This window comes from Pagrus pagrus (assembly GCF_965226575.1).
Source record: "Pagrus pagrus genome assembly, chromosome: 1".
Taxonomy (NCBI): domain Eukaryota; kingdom Metazoa; phylum Chordata; class Actinopteri; order Spariformes; family Sparidae; genus Pagrus; species Pagrus pagrus.
The window spans coordinates 16,291,823-16,309,324 of NC_140185.1; the positions used below are offsets into that span (position 1 = coordinate 16,291,823).

General features: G+C 39.9%; 2 protein-coding genes across 3 annotated transcripts in view; both read left to right on the forward strand.

Moving 5' to 3' along the window:
* Window positions 1–327: 327 nt before the first annotated feature.
* On the forward strand, window positions 328–6,930 carry ero1a (endoplasmic reticulum oxidoreductase 1 alpha). The gene is made up of 15 exons (XM_084349683.1): window positions 328–642; window positions 1,405–1,524; window positions 1,619–1,702; window positions 1,784–1,825; window positions 2,177–2,253; window positions 2,520–2,593; window positions 3,483–3,603; window positions 3,809–3,870; window positions 3,962–3,988; window positions 4,078–4,170; window positions 4,342–4,588; window positions 4,986–5,055; window positions 5,769–5,855; window positions 5,970–6,106; window positions 6,361–6,930. Exons 1-15 carry the CDS (start codon window positions 571–573, stop codon window positions 6,419–6,421), a joined length of 1,374 nt encoding a protein of 457 aa, XP_084205809.1. The 5' UTR covers window positions 328–570; the 3' UTR covers window positions 6,422–6,930.
* Window positions 6,931–7,702: 772 nt separating this feature from the next.
* The window catches only part of pacsin3 (protein kinase C and casein kinase substrate in neurons 3), a 33,580-nt gene continuing 23,780 nt past the window's right edge, over window positions 7,703–17,502 (forward strand). The window contains exons 1-2 of one of the 2 annotated variants that reach the window (XM_084349326.1): window positions 7,703–8,218; window positions 13,255–13,321. The gene's annotated coding sequence lies outside the window, so the exon portion shown is untranslated. The remainder of the gene's footprint in view (window positions 8,219–13,254; window positions 13,322–17,502) is intronic. The other variant, XM_084349327.1, reaches the window with a different exon arrangement.

A 17,502-nucleotide genomic window follows, 5' to 3' on the forward strand; every position in this document is an offset into this window, starting at 1 on the left:
ATGAAGAGAATAATCATTCTTACATGTTTGTGGATAAATAAAGTGTTTTAGCTCCACCGTGTGGCTCACTCACTGTACTGCATCACATGGACTTTGGAACTGAACACTCAACATAAACTCAAACATTTAAAACAGCAGGAAAATGAACTGAGTCTGGCTGGAAACACACCTGAAAACATTTGTTTTTTTTTACATTTTATCTCCGGGAATTACTCTCATTATCCTGCCGTGAAATAATTTAACACACTGAAGGTTTCAGTCGGACTGTTTTGTGAGCGAACAGGAAGAAAATACACTTCCAGTTTAAAAAAACAAAAAACCCCAAAAGCCTAAAACACAGATGACACATGTTTAGATGTGAACGCATCATGAAGACCGGAGTGATGTGAGTCTGATCGACCAGTCACGTATCACACGTAGCGGATTGGAAACGACAGGAAACGACTGATCAGGAAGCAAAATTACACATCAGATCTCCGCCTCCGCCCAGCTGCTGCTCCTTGAAGCTCTCCTCACACACACTGAACATACTGAGAGTGTTTGATAGTTTTTTAAAGAAGAGAGGTCGTGATGAAGCTGGTGGTCGCCCTGCTCCTCCTCCTCCAGGTGTCCGGATCAGCCGACAGCAGGTGTTTCTGTCAGGTGAGCCATGAACAAGATCATTAAGTTTTTATTCAGCACGTTCAATATTCTGTTGTAATGGTACTTTCTACACTTAGTACAAGACAAATACTTTGTTCTGTTAAAATGCCACACTAAAAGGTGAGTGCATGTTTTGTGTTAAGGTGCCCATTATAGGTGACAGGTGTAAATAAATCACTTGGAGACCAGACAGCCTTCACCAAAGAGTCAACCACATCAGTGTGTCAAACATGAGGAGAGAATATCATTATACGCTGTTTGACATGTGTACATGATGAAAGGTACATTAGACCTTAAAATAAACCCATTGGCACAAAACTATTAGAGGTAAATTCTCTATAATTAATCTGTAACACTTCTTTTCACAGGTCCTCACATTTCAAGGTAACTCAGTGATATAATGAAGCAACATATTTGAAATCTATTTTTAAATAACTTCCAAATTACCCCAGTAATCACCTCAAACTTAACTGGAAATGAACCTAATGTTATTTAATAGTAATGTTCAGCTGTTTTCCAATAAACATGCAGTAAATAGCTGGTAATCTCTTTAATACATGTTCAGGAAACTCATCGTGCCATTTTTATTTCCAACTACTTACTGTCTAACTTCCTGTTTAAACTCTTGCTCAGTTTCTCAAAAAAAAAAGGGACAATTCGTGCCGTTGTATACAAATCCTGTAGATTAAAGCTCAGTTTCTCTGTGTGAATAATAAATGCTCAGAAGATAATCAGTTTGTTTGTGTTTTCCATCTAACGCAGGTCACAGGTGATGTGGAGGACTGCGCCTGTGATGTGGAGACCATCGATGGCTTCAACAACGACCAGCTGTTCCCCAAACTTCAAACTCTACTGGAGTCTGACTATTTCAGGTTCTACCAGGTCGGGCACAGCACACACACACACACACACACACACACACACACACACACACTGATTAGATTAACCACTCGTGTTGGGACTTGATCCTCTGCAGGTGAACCTGAACAAGCCGTGTCCGTTCTGGACGGTCAGCAGTCACTGTGGTCTGACGCACTGTGAAGTGAAGCCCTGCTCTCCTGTGAGTTCCTCCTCTCCTCTACCTCACCTGTCTCATCAGCTTTATCCACATCAGGCTGACTGAAACTCTGTCTGCTTTCAGAACGAGGTGCCAGAGGGGATCCGATCGTCCTCCCACAACAAGGTGAGTCCGTCAGGATGGGCTTCAGGCTGTTTGTGTCATCACTGACAGACTTTTCTGAAGTTCAACATCACATCATCAGTTTGGTGATAATCTATTATAGTGTGTAATGAGAAAGGAAACAAGGTCTTGCCCTCCTATTTCACCCCTCAGTGCTGCTTTCAGTCCAGTTTTTATTGATGAAATTTTAATTAACAAGAGTCAATAATGATTTCACTCTGTAAACAGTTTATGATAAACGACAGGAAAAATATGACACACAAAACAAACCTCGACTGAGAGGAAATGTAAGCAATCATTTTGTCTTTTAATGTGTGTGTGTGTGTGTGTGTGTGTGTGTGTGTGTGTATTCAGTATTCGGCAGAAGCAAATGAGCAGCTGGTTGAATGTGAGCAGGCGAAGCATCTTGGAGCTGTAGATGTCTCCTTAAGGTGAGTCGATCTAGATAATAAAAGATGAATCAAAAGATCAACATTAAAGGTATTACACACATTAATACAGGCTCCTGTGAATGAATATGAATGCTCATGGTATCACTACAGAACATGTAGAGATGTCACAACACCTTAAAAAGATGTTCTGAATCAGTTCTGACTCAGCTGTGGAGACAAAACGACCACATCCCAACAGCTTTAACCTCCTGTGTGACCTTTGACCTCTGGGCTTGTACAGTGATGGTGACTGTTTTCTTTTCCAGTGACGAGACCAGAGAGGCTCTGCTCAACTGGAGCAAACACGACGACGAGTCCGAACGCTTCTGTGTGGTTGACGGTAACATTCACTCCATCAGCTGAACAAATGACTGAATGAACAAACAAACTTATTTTAATGTAGATAGATTCGTGACTTTGCTTTATTCCAGATATAAATGTAAGGTGGGAACAAATGAGTTGATGATGAACTACACCAATTGTTTCATGAAAATATAGAAATTTGAAAAAATTAATTGAGAGAAAATAATATTTTGTCAGAAATATAATACGATGTTGAATAATTCATATTTCAGAGGACTTGATTAAAACATTTAATTGTTTGTTAACATAATGGAAGGAATGTTTTGAGGGAACATAACTGAAAAGTAAATTAAACCATTTGACTATAATATATAATGTGTTTTTAAGGGAACATGTACAGGTTTTTGGGAATTAAAATGGAAACAATATGTACATTGGAATGTGAAATGCAGCTTATTTTAAGGGGCTTAATGTTTTATCAATTTTTAGGAAAACATTACTGAAAGAGCAAAAAGTAATTTGCGAATATTTTTAGGGAACATGATGAAAAGCAATGTATGACAACAAGTAATGTAGAAGTTTGAGGTAATAACAAATAACAAATGAATTCCTTTGTATTTAGATTTCACAACACTTCATCTGTTTCTATCAATCAATCAAACTTTATTTGTGTAGCACTTTTGATTGTGCTTCACACAATGAGGACATCGCCTTTGAAGCACCGTACTCAACCATGGCGGATTATTATAACGCTCGTGTGTAAATCTTTTATTCTGAATAAATCAGACTATCCACCTGCTGCTTCACATGCTTCACATGTTCCTCCACCTTTGACTTCAGGTTTCTTGGATTTGGATCACACTTTGCTGACAGTAAAGATGTTGTAATAGAGACTCACAGCTGACTAAAGGGTTGCTCTTTCCCAGACGAGGAGTCACCGGACTCCCAGTACGTCGACCTGCTGCTGAACCCGGAGCGCTTCACAGGCTACAGAGGACCGGAGGCCTGGCAGATCTGGAACAGCATCTATGAGGAGAACTGCTTCAAGTAAACACTCACAATTGAAAACGAGGAGCTTCCACTCTAAAGCACAGTTTAAACAAGAGTCCACAGTCATGCTCGCGGCTCTGTGAGGCTGTAGAAGCTAAATGTTAATGCCAGCTTGTTAACATGCTCAAAAATTTGACTTGATCTAACTGATAAATGAAGCGGAAGTGTGTGTTTGTGTTTTACCTTCACTCCCCCCTCACAGGCCGTATACTGTCAGGCGTCCACTAAATCCCAACTCGTTCCACAGCAGCTCAGGAAGTGAAGGTAAGTGGTCTCTAACGTCATCTTGCACCATCTGAGTTGTCAGTTTTATCCCTGTGTCTATAAACAACAACGTTGGTTTTATTTATTACAGCGAGAACCTTCTACAGCTGGCTGGAAGGTAAGCTGAGTCACACCTGAAGAAGATCGACAGAGTGGAGTGTTTTTGTGCAGTTTCCTGTCAGCTCTCTCTGGTTGTGCCTCTCTCAGGTCAGTGTGTGGAGAAGAGGGCTTTCTACCGGCTCATCTCAGGCCTCCACTCCAGCATCAACATACACCTCAGCGCCAGATACCTGTTGGATGGTGAGACATGACAACACCCTACACCCCCACGCCAATTATTCACCCTATTCTTTTCTGTCAGGAGTGAAGAATCAGGATTTCTTTTAGACAAAACTTAACAAAATCAGGCACCTGCTGTTGGTTGCTTCATGTTAAACTCAGCTTTCCTTCTCTCTCTGTTGACCCCTCCAGACAGCTGGTTTCAGAAGAAGTGGGGTCACAACGTGTCAGAGTTCAGACAGCGTTTTGATTCGGAGCTGACGGCCGGAGAGGGGCCCAAGAGGCTGCGCAACCTCTACTTCCTGTACCTGATAGAGCTGCGAGCGCTGGCCAAAGCTCTGCCGTTCTTCCAGCAGCAGTCCTTCCAGCTGTACACTGGCCGACCAGAGGAGGACCAGAAACACAAAGAGCTGCTGCTGAGCATCCTGCAGCTGGCCAGGTCAGTCCCAGGCCCGATACTGACACCAGAACAGGCTGTTAGGAGGTTTAGTTCACGTTCTCCATCCAATATTCAGTCACAACCATCACTTATGTTATGTATAAAAGGAAAACTAAAATTATTTCTTGATATTTTATTAGTTTTACAAGAAAATAAGATGTCTCTATTTATTTGTATGTTATTTTTTTATTTCATTTGTCTTTTTATGCAATCACTTTTAGTTTATTTGAAGTTTCCTGTGAAATCTGTGCTAAATAATTTATTTTATTAAAGCACTTGGAGTGGGAACACCCTAATGTCATTGAATGTCATTGAAATGTTGTCACTTCTCTTAGTGTGGTTTACTGTGCTGCCGTCATATTTATTGTATAACTAAAAACTCAACTTTTTCCTCCAGATCGTTCCCGCTGCACTTTGATGAGACGTCTCTGTTTGCTGGAGATGAAAAGGAAGCGGCCAAACTGAAGGTCGGCAACCTTTTAAAACTCAGTTGAACATGTAAACTGTAGAAACAAAGTCATGGACAGACTGATGACTTCTTATTCAAAGATGTTACTACTGAATTTATCAAACAAGGCTTTTGTGGACATGGCAAGACTGCTTCAAATGCTTCATATCACTAGAATCTGTACAATCTCAGCTAAAACAAGTTATTTTAGTTATTTTACTTGTGTTTTTGAGATATGCTCATTTTAATGAACAGAGTGCAAAGACATTTTTCAAACATCGATAGCGCACATGCAACAAAATGACATAATGAAAGTGTATAAGGTGATGACCTCAAAGACTTAGCTTAGCGTAGCTCTCAGCTGCAAAAGAATGAATGCTTGGATCATTTTTAAACAGTCGTCATACTAACATCAATCTCCCACAGCCAGTTTGAGAGCCAAGAATTCCAAAAGGCTGATCGATATCAGTGATTCTTCTTGCCATCGAGAGATTGTATGTCTTCATCGCTGGGATCTGTAGCGTTTAGAGTGAGCTCACAGATTCAGTCCAGACTGTTATTGGAATATTGACCGAAGTTGCAGTGAATCATTGCACTGTAACATGCAGAGATGAATATTGATTAAGTCACACAGGTCCAGCCTATTTTTCTTTCATTGTAACCCAGTTTTAACATATTTCTGCAGCCTTCAAAGTGAGATAAGTTTGTTTTCTTCTGCTGTGTTGACATCAGGAGGATGTCAGGCTGGCCTTCCTCAACATCTCCAGGATCATGGACTGTGTGGGCTGCTTCAAGTGTCGACTGTGGGGGAAACTGCAGGCGAGTGCTTTGTTACAATACGATCTGCTGTCAGTCAAACGGTTATTATGTATAGTGTTGTGATTTGCTGCTTTGTTGTGATCTCTCCCGCTCTCTCTCTCTCTGTCCCATCAGACTCAGGGATTAGGAACATCACTAAAGATTTTGTTTTCAGAGCGACAGATTGAAGCTCTGCCCGCATCCAGCGACCAGCGACCCAGTTTCCAGCTCAGCCGACAGGAGATCGTCTCCCTGCTCAATGCCTTTGGAAGGTGAGAGAGTCCGTCGGCATCATGTGTGAACTTCTGTCGTCTGTAAAATAAGTAACTTTTGTTTTCAGAGAAAGCTAATATAAATACTGTAGAATATAAAATAAGAAACTGCAAATATTCACATTCTATCTGTGTAAACACTGCTGTTAATGGCAGTGAGAGTATGTGTGAGCTGAAATCACATTTCTGATACTGTTTCCTAATGTGTACACCTCCCCCCTCTGATTACTACCTCTTCATGAAATGTCCCACAGGATTTCCACAAGCATCAGAGAGCTGAAGAACTTCAGATCGCTGCTAGCAGAGGACCGGTGACGGTCAGTTCAGCATGACGAAGGACCAGCCCTGAGTTTATCTTTCCGTGGTGAATGAAGTCACACCTCTGCCAATATTTAAACATTCTTTCAGGTGTTTGTTTTATGTCTTAGGTTGTTTTGTTGAGTGAAACTGTAATAGTTTCCGCTGTTAGGAGAGACTAAAGAGAACGTGCTTCTTTATATGAAAACATGCTTTGATCAATGAAATCATTTCAGATAATTTTCATGTTTGAACTGATTGCTAGTGTTACCTAATCAGACACATTTCACTACAGTGGCCAGTGTTTTTGTGATTTTGTGGCAACCTGACGATGGCGCTGTTTGTAAAGTTAACACATTTTAACTGCTAAATGCAAAATCTTCAGTAATTGCTTTGGAAAATCAATGTCAAGTAAACAAGTAAATGTACAGTGTGTTAAAGTGTTAACTGTGTGAGAATTAAATTAATATATGTGTTTCATTTATAGATGATTTTTTAAATAAATATCACATGTTTTCATAAGTTCATGACCTCTGCCTGTGTGTGTATGTATGCGTGCCTGCGTGCATTAACCCACTTCTATCAGTGGGTCTTTCTGGGTTAATGGTGCGTTCAGTTACACCTCGAGAACACAATGTCCATGTTTATCTTTATATATATATATATATATATATATATATATATATATATAATGAGGAAATTAAATGAAAGCCTGCCATGAGGGCAAAATGTAAAATGCATAATCTAAACCTGTTTTAGGACTGAAAACGCAGAGTGAGGAGTTGGGAAATAAATAATCCACTAATTACTAGTCTGTATTTTGTTTGGAAGGTTATAGTTATTTCTCTCTCGCTCTCTTTTTTTTAACAAGCCAATTTATCTCATTATCCTCAAAATATAAGATGAATTATCTTGTAAAATAAATGTATGTGCCATATATATCCAATATTATGAATCATTTGAGTGCTGCTGTGTTTGAAAGTAAGGGGAAATGCAGATTTTACAAATATATATTGTTTTTTTCATATTTACAAGGTCATTTATCTTGTAGGCATACAATAATGAGCGTATAAATTGAATATGTTTAAATATCAACTATTAATGACAGTGTTAGCCTTTAGGCCTGATTTGGCGTTATTTGAACTATTATTTATCAACTAAATACATGTTTTAACATCTTATATAATTTGAACAATGCAGAACTATATCATGCATGATATTTTCAACTCACTGTATTTATATTCCTGTATTCAGGTGACTCGTCATGTTTACAGTTTTTCCAGCCTGTAGTCGCAGTTTGTCCGACGGTCCCTGAAGGCAGCATAAAGCCTGTCCGCAGACAGTGAAGGGTTAAACTGTGTAATAGGATGAATGGATATTGTGGTGAGCAGCATCTGATTACACAGAGACGCCAGTAGGCATCGGAGGGGGAAGACACTTATTACCTAACAGGCGAAACTGCCTCTCATTCCCCTCCGAAGAAGACAAACACACTTCACTCTTTATTCCTCATCTTCTCTCGGGAAGTCCAACTTCAGTTTTTAACCGAGGAGAGCAGGAAAAACACGGTGAGTTTCCTCCAGAGGACTGCAGGTCGGATCTTCTCATCGGATAAATGGCTGTGGGGGACCGACGAGTGACGGTGGAGTAAACTCGCAACATGTCGCAGTTTGTGGAGGCTTGAAAAGAGGACTTACTGCTGTGCTTTTAAGCGAAGATACACGTCTGAGTGTGAAACTGTCAGTGTGAGAGGAGAGGCGGTCAGACTCTGCTGCTGTGGGGCTTGGTTTGTGACTCCAGGTCGGAGCGAAACAGGTAAGAGAGCTCACCTGTGTGCAGCCAGCACATGTTGACACCCAGCACGCTTGTAATCCTGTTTTACACGTCGTTACATATTACTGCGGGTGTAACGTCAGTAACTTTCGCACAGTCGCCAACCGAGCTGTCCTCAACTGCCAAAAACTGACAGTTGGCACCGAAGCTAGCTTACACCTAGCTATAATTTATTAGCTTTTTCAGATTCTTGACAATTTATCTCACATGCAGCGTGGATAACGCTTCTGTTTTTATATTAAACTGTAAAGAAAATGGCTCGAGAAGTATCCCTCATTACAATAATATCAAAAATGTGTTGTTAAGTCTTTGCAGTAATGTTCGTACACGCCAAAAGCTAACGTTAGCGCCAAAGACACGACTGCTAGCCTGAGTCTGCTCTTTGGAAAACTGCACACTATGTATTATGATCAAAATCCCCCAAATATAGACCTCATAAAGTATACAGAACAATACAGAGGCTGTTCTTCACCAAAGGTAATATTTTAAAGCTGCATTAGGATATTTATTACCAGTAGGGGGCAGAAAAACTCACTAAACAAACTAACAGGAGTACAGCCCTGGCATAGTTAGTTAGACTTAGTTTATCAAGTTGTTATGGCTAACACTTAAGGGCCTGTATCTTAATAGTGCTTTGAGTTGAAAATGTTGATTAAGGTTCTCAGTCTTCTCGGTCAAGGTAATACTAAGAGCTATATCGATCCATTTGCAGACGATATAGCACTCAGTATTTGAGTTGAAATCCCTCAACGTTCCCGAATGGCGCTGGTGACGACACTGTCTCTCTTTTTCTTCTTCCTGGCTATAATATTCACAGTATTTTTGTCTCCTATGGGTCATATCCTGCGCCCACATCCTCCTTGCTCTGATGTCCCAATGTCAAATAAAAAACAAACGGATAGTAAACCACAAAGAGACAGTGCCGATCATACAGCAGCGGTTGTCAAGATATTGTTGTCATACAGACAGGACGCACGTGCAGTGTTATTTCTCTCGCTTTGCTCGCGCTTTTTCTGTCCGAAAAAAACCCCCCCAAAACACTATGTGGACTCGAGCCCTTAGCTGGCAGTTGTTAGTAAACACAGGTTAACTTTATCATCGTGAACGTTAGCCAGTTAGCTTTAAAGATTTGCTGCTAACGTAGGTTACTGCTCCTATACGTACAGACTGCCCTTAATTTTCCATTATCAAAATATGACAAAAAATTAACATACCGGTACTCGTGCAATGTACAGAACATTTTTAGAGGTAAATATTTAACGTTTCCAGATTGAACTTAATTAAAGGAATAGTTTTTATCTTTTGGCTTTAAAGCTGCTTTGAGTGATTTTTCACATACCGTTAGCTCATCAAGTTGTTATGGCTAATATGGTGTCCAATTTTGCTCAGTGCCCAGCAAATACTGAGCAACATTGCCATCCCATTGTAGTTATGTTTGTGTCCATCTCATGAGCCACGATTTGTTCACCAGCTTGTTACTAAGTTTGTCATTCTGCTGCAGTGTGCTGTTGAGGTAGTGTACAGTCGACTTGTTTGTTGTGTATTTATTTGCATATACACAACACGCAAGTCAACTGGATAAAAACAGAACCTAAAATTTGAATAGTTTCAGTAAGATAACAAGTTACAACAAAATAAAGGAGTGACATAGTAACCAACAGAGGCGGTGACAGATCCAAGAAGCCTAGAGGCTTATTGTCTGGCTCATTTTGAGATACAAACTTTCAATATTCTGAGCAGAAATAAGTTAAAACAATTCCTCTGTGCAAGTTATGTGCAATGCAGGTCAAAGCAGATGACTGGCCCAGTCTTGGTAAGTGTGAATGAGGCCAAGTATGCCAATACAATAATTAAAGACAGAGGGAAGTGTGTTTTTTATAAAGCTGCAGAGTTAGGGGATAATTCTTTGTGGGTCTGACACTTTAAGTTGCCTTCCTCTGTTAAACAGTGTCATGTGATTAAACTGTATTATTTAAGAGATGTTGTGTAATGGAAATTTAAGGTTTCAAGTCACCAAAAAGTACATCGCTTCTGAATTAGGATGTATTTGCCACTTTTCCTCATAAAAGTAATGGAAAATGTGACTAATTGTGGCCCTTCAAAACTCCCTCAGATGTGTTCTAATTTGCCATCATTGGTCATGTTTTCGGTTTTGCTTAATTATGGTCACATGGTTTCATTCAACAAAACATCGAAGTAGCAACATTTCTTGACTTTGGAAAAGCAGACCGTTTACAGACCTCAAACCATCAAATTAGTTAAAAAGGCTTTGTGAATCTGAGCCTGTATGATGGCAAACGAGAATAATTACCATTTGTTTTCATGCTTTGTGTGAATGTTGAGTAGACATAAAACTCTGAATAATTTCTAACCACTAAAGGTTTCATCAGATGATCATTGACAGAAATCTGAGTTTTGGAGTTCCTGAGAAGCAACATATATTATAGTACAATGAATAGAGGGGCGGGGCAGGCAGGCAGGTAGAAACTTTCCCCAAGCTGCAGGCTTCAAATCCTGCCAAGCAAGTGGAATTTCATGCAGACATGAAATATGTCAACGCTGAACGTTAACTCCCTCCCAGTCTGTGAGCTCTCTTCTGGTTGGGTCACTCACCTGCCTGTGCTTTTTTAAAATTAAAACTTAACAAAGCAACACCTGACGTCAAAAAGTTAAGTAGTGCATCCCGGGACAGTAGGACCGTTGGTTTTCTTTTTTTTCTTGTCACATTCAAAGAGTTTTAAAACCCATCTGAAGCTTACAATATGTGCATGTGCATTTTGTTCCCCATCATAATTTCTTACTTTATGATAATATGTTGGCAAACATTAGTATTAATTATTTCCCATTAGGAAGGCATTTATGACATAAAAGAGTACCTAAAATGACCTGAAAGATGCAAAACCATAGAGATTATAGTATAGTATAGTACTATTACTATAGTATGCGCCTCTAAAAACTTTTTTATGAAATTGATTTATATAAATAACATTTTAATAGATCAGGAGGAATGAATGTAATAACATACAAACAATGCGGAAAGAGCCTAGAATGACAAGAATAAATTAATTTACTTCAGATGTCATGTTCAGCGTTAAGGAAAAGCAACAAATCCTCACATTTGAGAGGCTGTAATCTTCACGTTTTGTATATTTCCTTAAAAAAATAATTTCAGCTCTATTTCTTAGAAACCTGCTTTCACGAAGTTTTGGTTAAAGCTGTATTATGTTAGGAAATGTAATTCCTGGGATTTCTGTGTTGCATTTTCTAGAGAGCGAGGCTTAACGCGGCCAGGCTGGAGTCAAATGTGAGCAGCAGGAGAAGCAGGTTCTGGATTAATCTTTGGCCGTATTGCCTGTGACATGCAACAGATTGTGCCAAGCCAGCCCCAGCCTGCGTCGCGCTTGCAGGCTGCAGGGCTGGATGCAGAGCTGGCATGGAGGCGGTTCTGGCCCAACATGGCCTCCCTGATGTGGTTATGGTTAGAGCTAGAGATGAGCTGGGAGTGCAGCTGTGTGTGTGGGAACAAGGCTGAGTTGTCCTTTTCTTTCAGTCTGCTGTACTCCACCTCTCTTAGATCTGCTTTCGTTTTGTTGTCTGTCCTGGGCTCGCCTCTACCGGAGAACCATCACATGGTTGGTTGTCAGTTAGACGTAGAGCCTCGGGCTGTCAGACAATACAATTGTGAGATCACCAGAAGAGTAGGAGTGTGAAATGTTAATGCGAAGACCTGCAATTCCATGTGATTCACAACTTTGAGTTCCTGAGAAGATCAACTGTCACTTCATTGATGGTGTATCAGAGGTCAGGAAAAGATTATGATGATAACTAACCATGAAAAGTTTTTAGTTGTCAATCAAGAAGTCACGATAATTTTTTCCCACTTAGCATTCAGTCTTTTAAACCGTGACTGGATTCTGTAACTATTGGCCCAATTTGCTGTCTCATTAAATAAACATGGAATACAAAAATGAAACTATTCTTATTCCTTTAAAGGTGAAATATTTTAGTTTAGTTTTCATAATGTTTGTTTTTGAAGCCCGAACGAGTCACTCTTTATTTTCAGCAGCTTGATGTGGTGTTCATCGTAATTTAAAAACAGTGCATCGATTCTGAGTTAAGCACTCGCATGAAAGACAAATGAAGTGAGTTGATGTTCTGCTTTGGTTTCCTTGGAACAGGCCTGCCTTTGCGCTACGCTTCATTTGCCCTCTCACTGTTCTCTAATATCTAACCTCATGTCATGATGCAGCTTGTTTGTGTTTCTAAATTATTATTATATGCTGTGTTCATTACTAACCCGTTGCATTCACTGTTTGTGTTGTAAAGAGGGTGCAGCTCTTGGCTCTGGTGTCAAATTAGAACAGTTATCCAGTCATCATAAAAGCATTATTGTTAAGATGAGGATGAAACATGTCAAATGTTGCTTTGAAGTGGGGATTGATTTGAAAACATTTCCTGTAATATATATGAAGACTTAAAATATCTAAATAAAAACAATCAAACGTTTTAAGTCTTCCGTACTAATCTGTTACAAAACTTAAAAAATAAAAACATATATGATTGAGGTTTACTGTGATAGATGTCCTATCTTATACATATTTCAAGTCTCAAGTTTCAAGTGAAGTGATTTTTAATAAATCAGCTCATGGAAAAATCACATTTTTAAAAGCTGACACTCCCTTCTCATCTCATTGCCCAGGCAGGTAATTTTAGAGGTGTGAGCTAACTGCTCTGACCTCTTCTAATGGGGGCCGCTGGTCTCTGGCTGTTTCATTAGCCGTCCACTACAGGCTCCATGTGTGGCATTTCACCACGACTCCCAGAATGTGCCACCTTCCAGCCACCATTGAGCCATATATCGGGCGGCTGGCCCAGCCTCATCTGAACGCTGTTGGTCTGCAGGGGGATCTAACCGCATGCTGCTCTGCTGTCTAACAAACCTCTCTGTGTGTTTTCCCTTTGCTGTCGCTTCTGCCTGAGGGTCCTCCTCTCTCTATCTATCCCTCTCTGTCTCTCAGGCCTGCGGAGACAAAAGGCTGTCTTCTGTTTGGACATCTGTCCGTCTCTATTTTCGGCTCTGATAAGGTAAGTCCTGCTGTCTCTCTGGGCTGTATTCTTCAACAGTGCGTGCAGTGTTTTTTGTTCCTATGTAACATGTGGTTTGTGTGCTGTTTATGTTGTGTATTCACTGCTCATCATTATGCTAATTGTGCTCCTGTCATCTAATGACAGCACTTTAACATTTAACATGTTGCTTTTGTGATTCACCAAAATTGCTTTCTGTGTTTTGCACAATGTGACTTCCACACAATGATTTCTGCTCGCACCTCCCACACACTACTTATAATCCTCTCAGTATCTTGATTTGTTATCTTTTTGTAAACTCAGTGATACCAGGTGATATCTAAGTCTTAAGTCTTTAAACATACTTTGAAATGTGATTTAGCCTGAAAAGATAGGTATCAGACCTAGCTAAATACAAGGCTCACTACCTATCAAAATTCTTATCTACAATTTATACACTGTGTTGAATATGTTAAATGAGGAACTACCTTTGTCTTGCCTCACATTTACTCTATTCAGAAACAGATATTGGTGTATAGTTTCCAGAACAGCTGCAATGTCTTTCCAGTTTGGAAAACCGAAGCAAAAGCATGATACCTTGTGGTTTTGTCCAGTCAGATGTAGGAAAGGTTCATGTTGTCTTAGTGAAGAGGAATCAATAACCCATTCTTCAGCCTTGTCTTTAAATGACATGTGCCTCAAGCAGATGTCTCTGAAGCCTCACAAGGTCACAAGACGCAAAGTGAAACTGTTGTTTGCTTGAGTTGTGAGGGCAATGCTGGCAGTGTACTCGACACATCAATATGTGTTGAGTCCCCAATATGCTGTTGTCTGTAATGTCATGTGATTGGACGAATTTCACAATCACTGTTTGACCTTGAGAAAAAATTCTTCATTCTTAAAATCAGAATGTAATAATAATTTGCTTTCTTGCTGGAAATGAGATGAAAACATTGATACCTCTGTCAGGTCTGCATGGTAAATATTAAGCTACCGCTAGCAGTTGGTGAGCTTAGCATAGCTCGAAACAGGAGGAAATGGCTGCACACTTTTTTTTACACTTTTACATTTTCTTTCTGTTGATTCAACTAACAAGACATTATGTATAAATCAGTTAGCTGTCGGGTTGCTGGTGGGTGGACTTTGATGCTTTTGGACAGAGCTAGGCTAGCTGTTTCCCCCTGTTTCCAGACTTTTTGCCAATCTAAGCTAACTGGCTGCTGGCGTAGCTTCGTATTTATTATACAGACATGAAAGTGCTATTGATCTTCTCACGTGACCTATGGCAAGAAAGCTAATAAGTGTATTTCACCAAATGACAGACTGTACCTTCAAACTTTCATCTTACCTTAATCACACAAACTAGGAGTGTTAATCGATTAGTCATGTCAAGACAATTCAAAACAAACAAACATGAATGAAACCTTTTTGGATGTAATTTTTGGAGTAGTAGTGAGTTGTATACTGTTTAACATTGGCATAAGATTTAAAGCTGCTGGCTGCGAGGATGGAGAGAGACTTCTTCCTTCTTACTTTCTTATAGTCTTGACTCTTCACTCAGCATGTATCTGCTAACTTGGTAGTTGTGACTACACCGTGGGCTGGAGAAGCAGCGATAATCAAGTACAGTTGGCATTTTGGAGAAGCTTCAGCTACAGCTCAGCCACACACTGCGGTGGGTTGTAACATGGAAACAGGTCTAATAAAACAGCTTGTGGGCGAGCTCATCCATTACGTAATTCAGTCCAAAACACATTTACACTTCCAAACTTTTTTTGAGATAGATTTTAGTCCTTGTTTGTACCTTGGTTGCCATTTCAAAGGACAGATAGTTAAATCAAATCAAAACACAGTACAAGGGTGGCTTTTTGTGGCCCATAATGTGCTTTATTTTTGCCTACAGCAATCATAATTTTGAGCATGGTATCATTTTCCTTTTTTTATACAGCGAGTCTCTCATTTTGAAAAGAGACACAGCAGAGATCTGGTACACAGCTGTTTCTCTGGCCAGCTGTTGGCAGAGTAACTGCAGCTGGAGCAAAAAAGTATCACAAGATGCTTCTGTTTATACTGTAGATGTTAGAGGCCTCCAGGCCCCGACGTGTACCTACATACTCTCAGAAACTCTGCAGGAATGCAGACATACTGAAGCAGAGGAGCTTATAGACTTATACTCATGCTGGCCTCCACCTGCTGGATATGTAGAAACATATAGACCGAATCTGGCTGCAGGGAAACTGTTGGTGTACATTAATCAGATTAATGACCGTGAGTTTTCCAGTGGAGCTTATGAGGTCTGGACCTGCCTCTCTATCCGTCACTCCCTCCTCCTCATCCCTCCCTCAGCTGGTCTCTCCCCTCCTCCTCCTCCTCCTCCTCCTCCTCCACACTGGCCTGACCCATTTCTCTGTAAACCAACAACCAGGATCCTCTCCTGTCCTGCCATGACTGTCCCTCTCTCTCTCTACCATCACCCATCTCTGTAGCAGGCCTGGATTAGATGCAGATACCTCCTTATTGTGTATTTGAGTGACATGATTGACAGAATTTCATGTCTCTCTTTGATTGTCTTCTCTTTGTGCTTGTGAACTGAGATGTCTGGTTTGTTTTAATATGATACTTTAATTAAATTAAGTCATAAATAGGGAAGTAAATCGCAGTTGAATGATAAATGACTGAATCAACTTGTGTTTTTGTCATTATGTTAAATGTCACTGAACTTGCAGGAGAATCTAGCAAATGGTGCTTTATTGGGAAGAGAATATGTGGTGTTTACTCTGGTAGTTTGGACTACAGATGTACAGCTGTACTACTGATTTACACTGAGCACTGACAAATACAGTAATAATATTTAAAGAAATCAGAGAATTTCAGACCCTCCCTGCTGCAGGTTTGAAAAGGGGTTGTTAAAGGTTTGTGTCTTGTCAGCTTGGATTTCCAGTAGTAAAAATGGATTCACATGGAGACTCAGTCATGGCAAAAAATAGCATCAAAACCTCAACAGGAACCTCTCAAACTGTCCCTGCAGCACAGCTGAACTGTATGTTCAGCATGTTCCCAAAAATCCTTGCTTTGTCCATAATATGCTACTACCAGTGAAGCTTTGGAGCTTAATAAGAGGCATTAATGCAATACTAATGCAATGCATTTAGTTATGTTGTTGAGAAACTATAGATGTTGAGAACATACTAAACATAATAGTATAAACGGACAGAGGAATCAGTTGAATCCAAGCGGACTACAGTTGCCATCTTTGATAAGAATCAAACCACAAACTTTACAGAGCCACACTGAGTGTCTGTTGGCTTGATAATCAGATTGAAATGCAATTTAGTTTCCCCATTGTCTGATATTGAGTTCATGTTTGCCATTTCTGTTAATTTGACCTAACCAATCAGTAGTGTGTGTTGGAGCCATCCTGCTGATATGATTTTCAGGCTCTCTACAGATGACGATGTTGGTCTGTCAACGCACCATGTTGTTCCAGACAGAAATATTTCAACAACTCTTTGATTTGCATGAAATTTGGTTCAGTTATCCATGGTGCCCAGAGGAGAAGTTCTAATGTGTTTGGAGAGCTCCAGACTCTTTATCAGGTCAAAATTTAAATCTGTCAGAGACTTTGGTTTAAGACCAAATACTTCCCAACTTAGAACATTTCCTTTAGTCTCAGCTGTACTGTGTGTTTAGCGCTAAATAAGTAAATGTAATCATGCTAATACGCCAAACTACAATAGTGATCAAGCTGAACATTATACATATTTAGCATCAGTATGTTAGCATTGTCATTGTGAGCATATTAGCATGCTGATGTTGGTATTCAAACAAAGTGCTGCTGTGCTCGACTGTAGACTCTTAGCTGACATTGAAGCTAGTGGTTGCTATGATCAGTTAGTATTTTTTTGTTGTTTAAAGGAATAAAGGCAGATTGAGTTGTTATGGGATTCCTTAAATCAAGTATTGTACGTAACTTGTACATCTGCTTGTTGACACTTTTTCTGTCTGCATTTTTCAGCCGACAATGAAAGATTGTGTCTCTATTTTTAATCCTGCCAAGAAAGCTCAGTAGTTTTTCCAACCTGTGGAAACATCAGTGAGCACAATCAATTCAGAAACTGGAGAGGTGAGCAGCGAACAGACGCCTGGAAACCGGTGTGTTTAATACTCAAAAGACAATTTATTTCTCTAAGATACAAGATAGG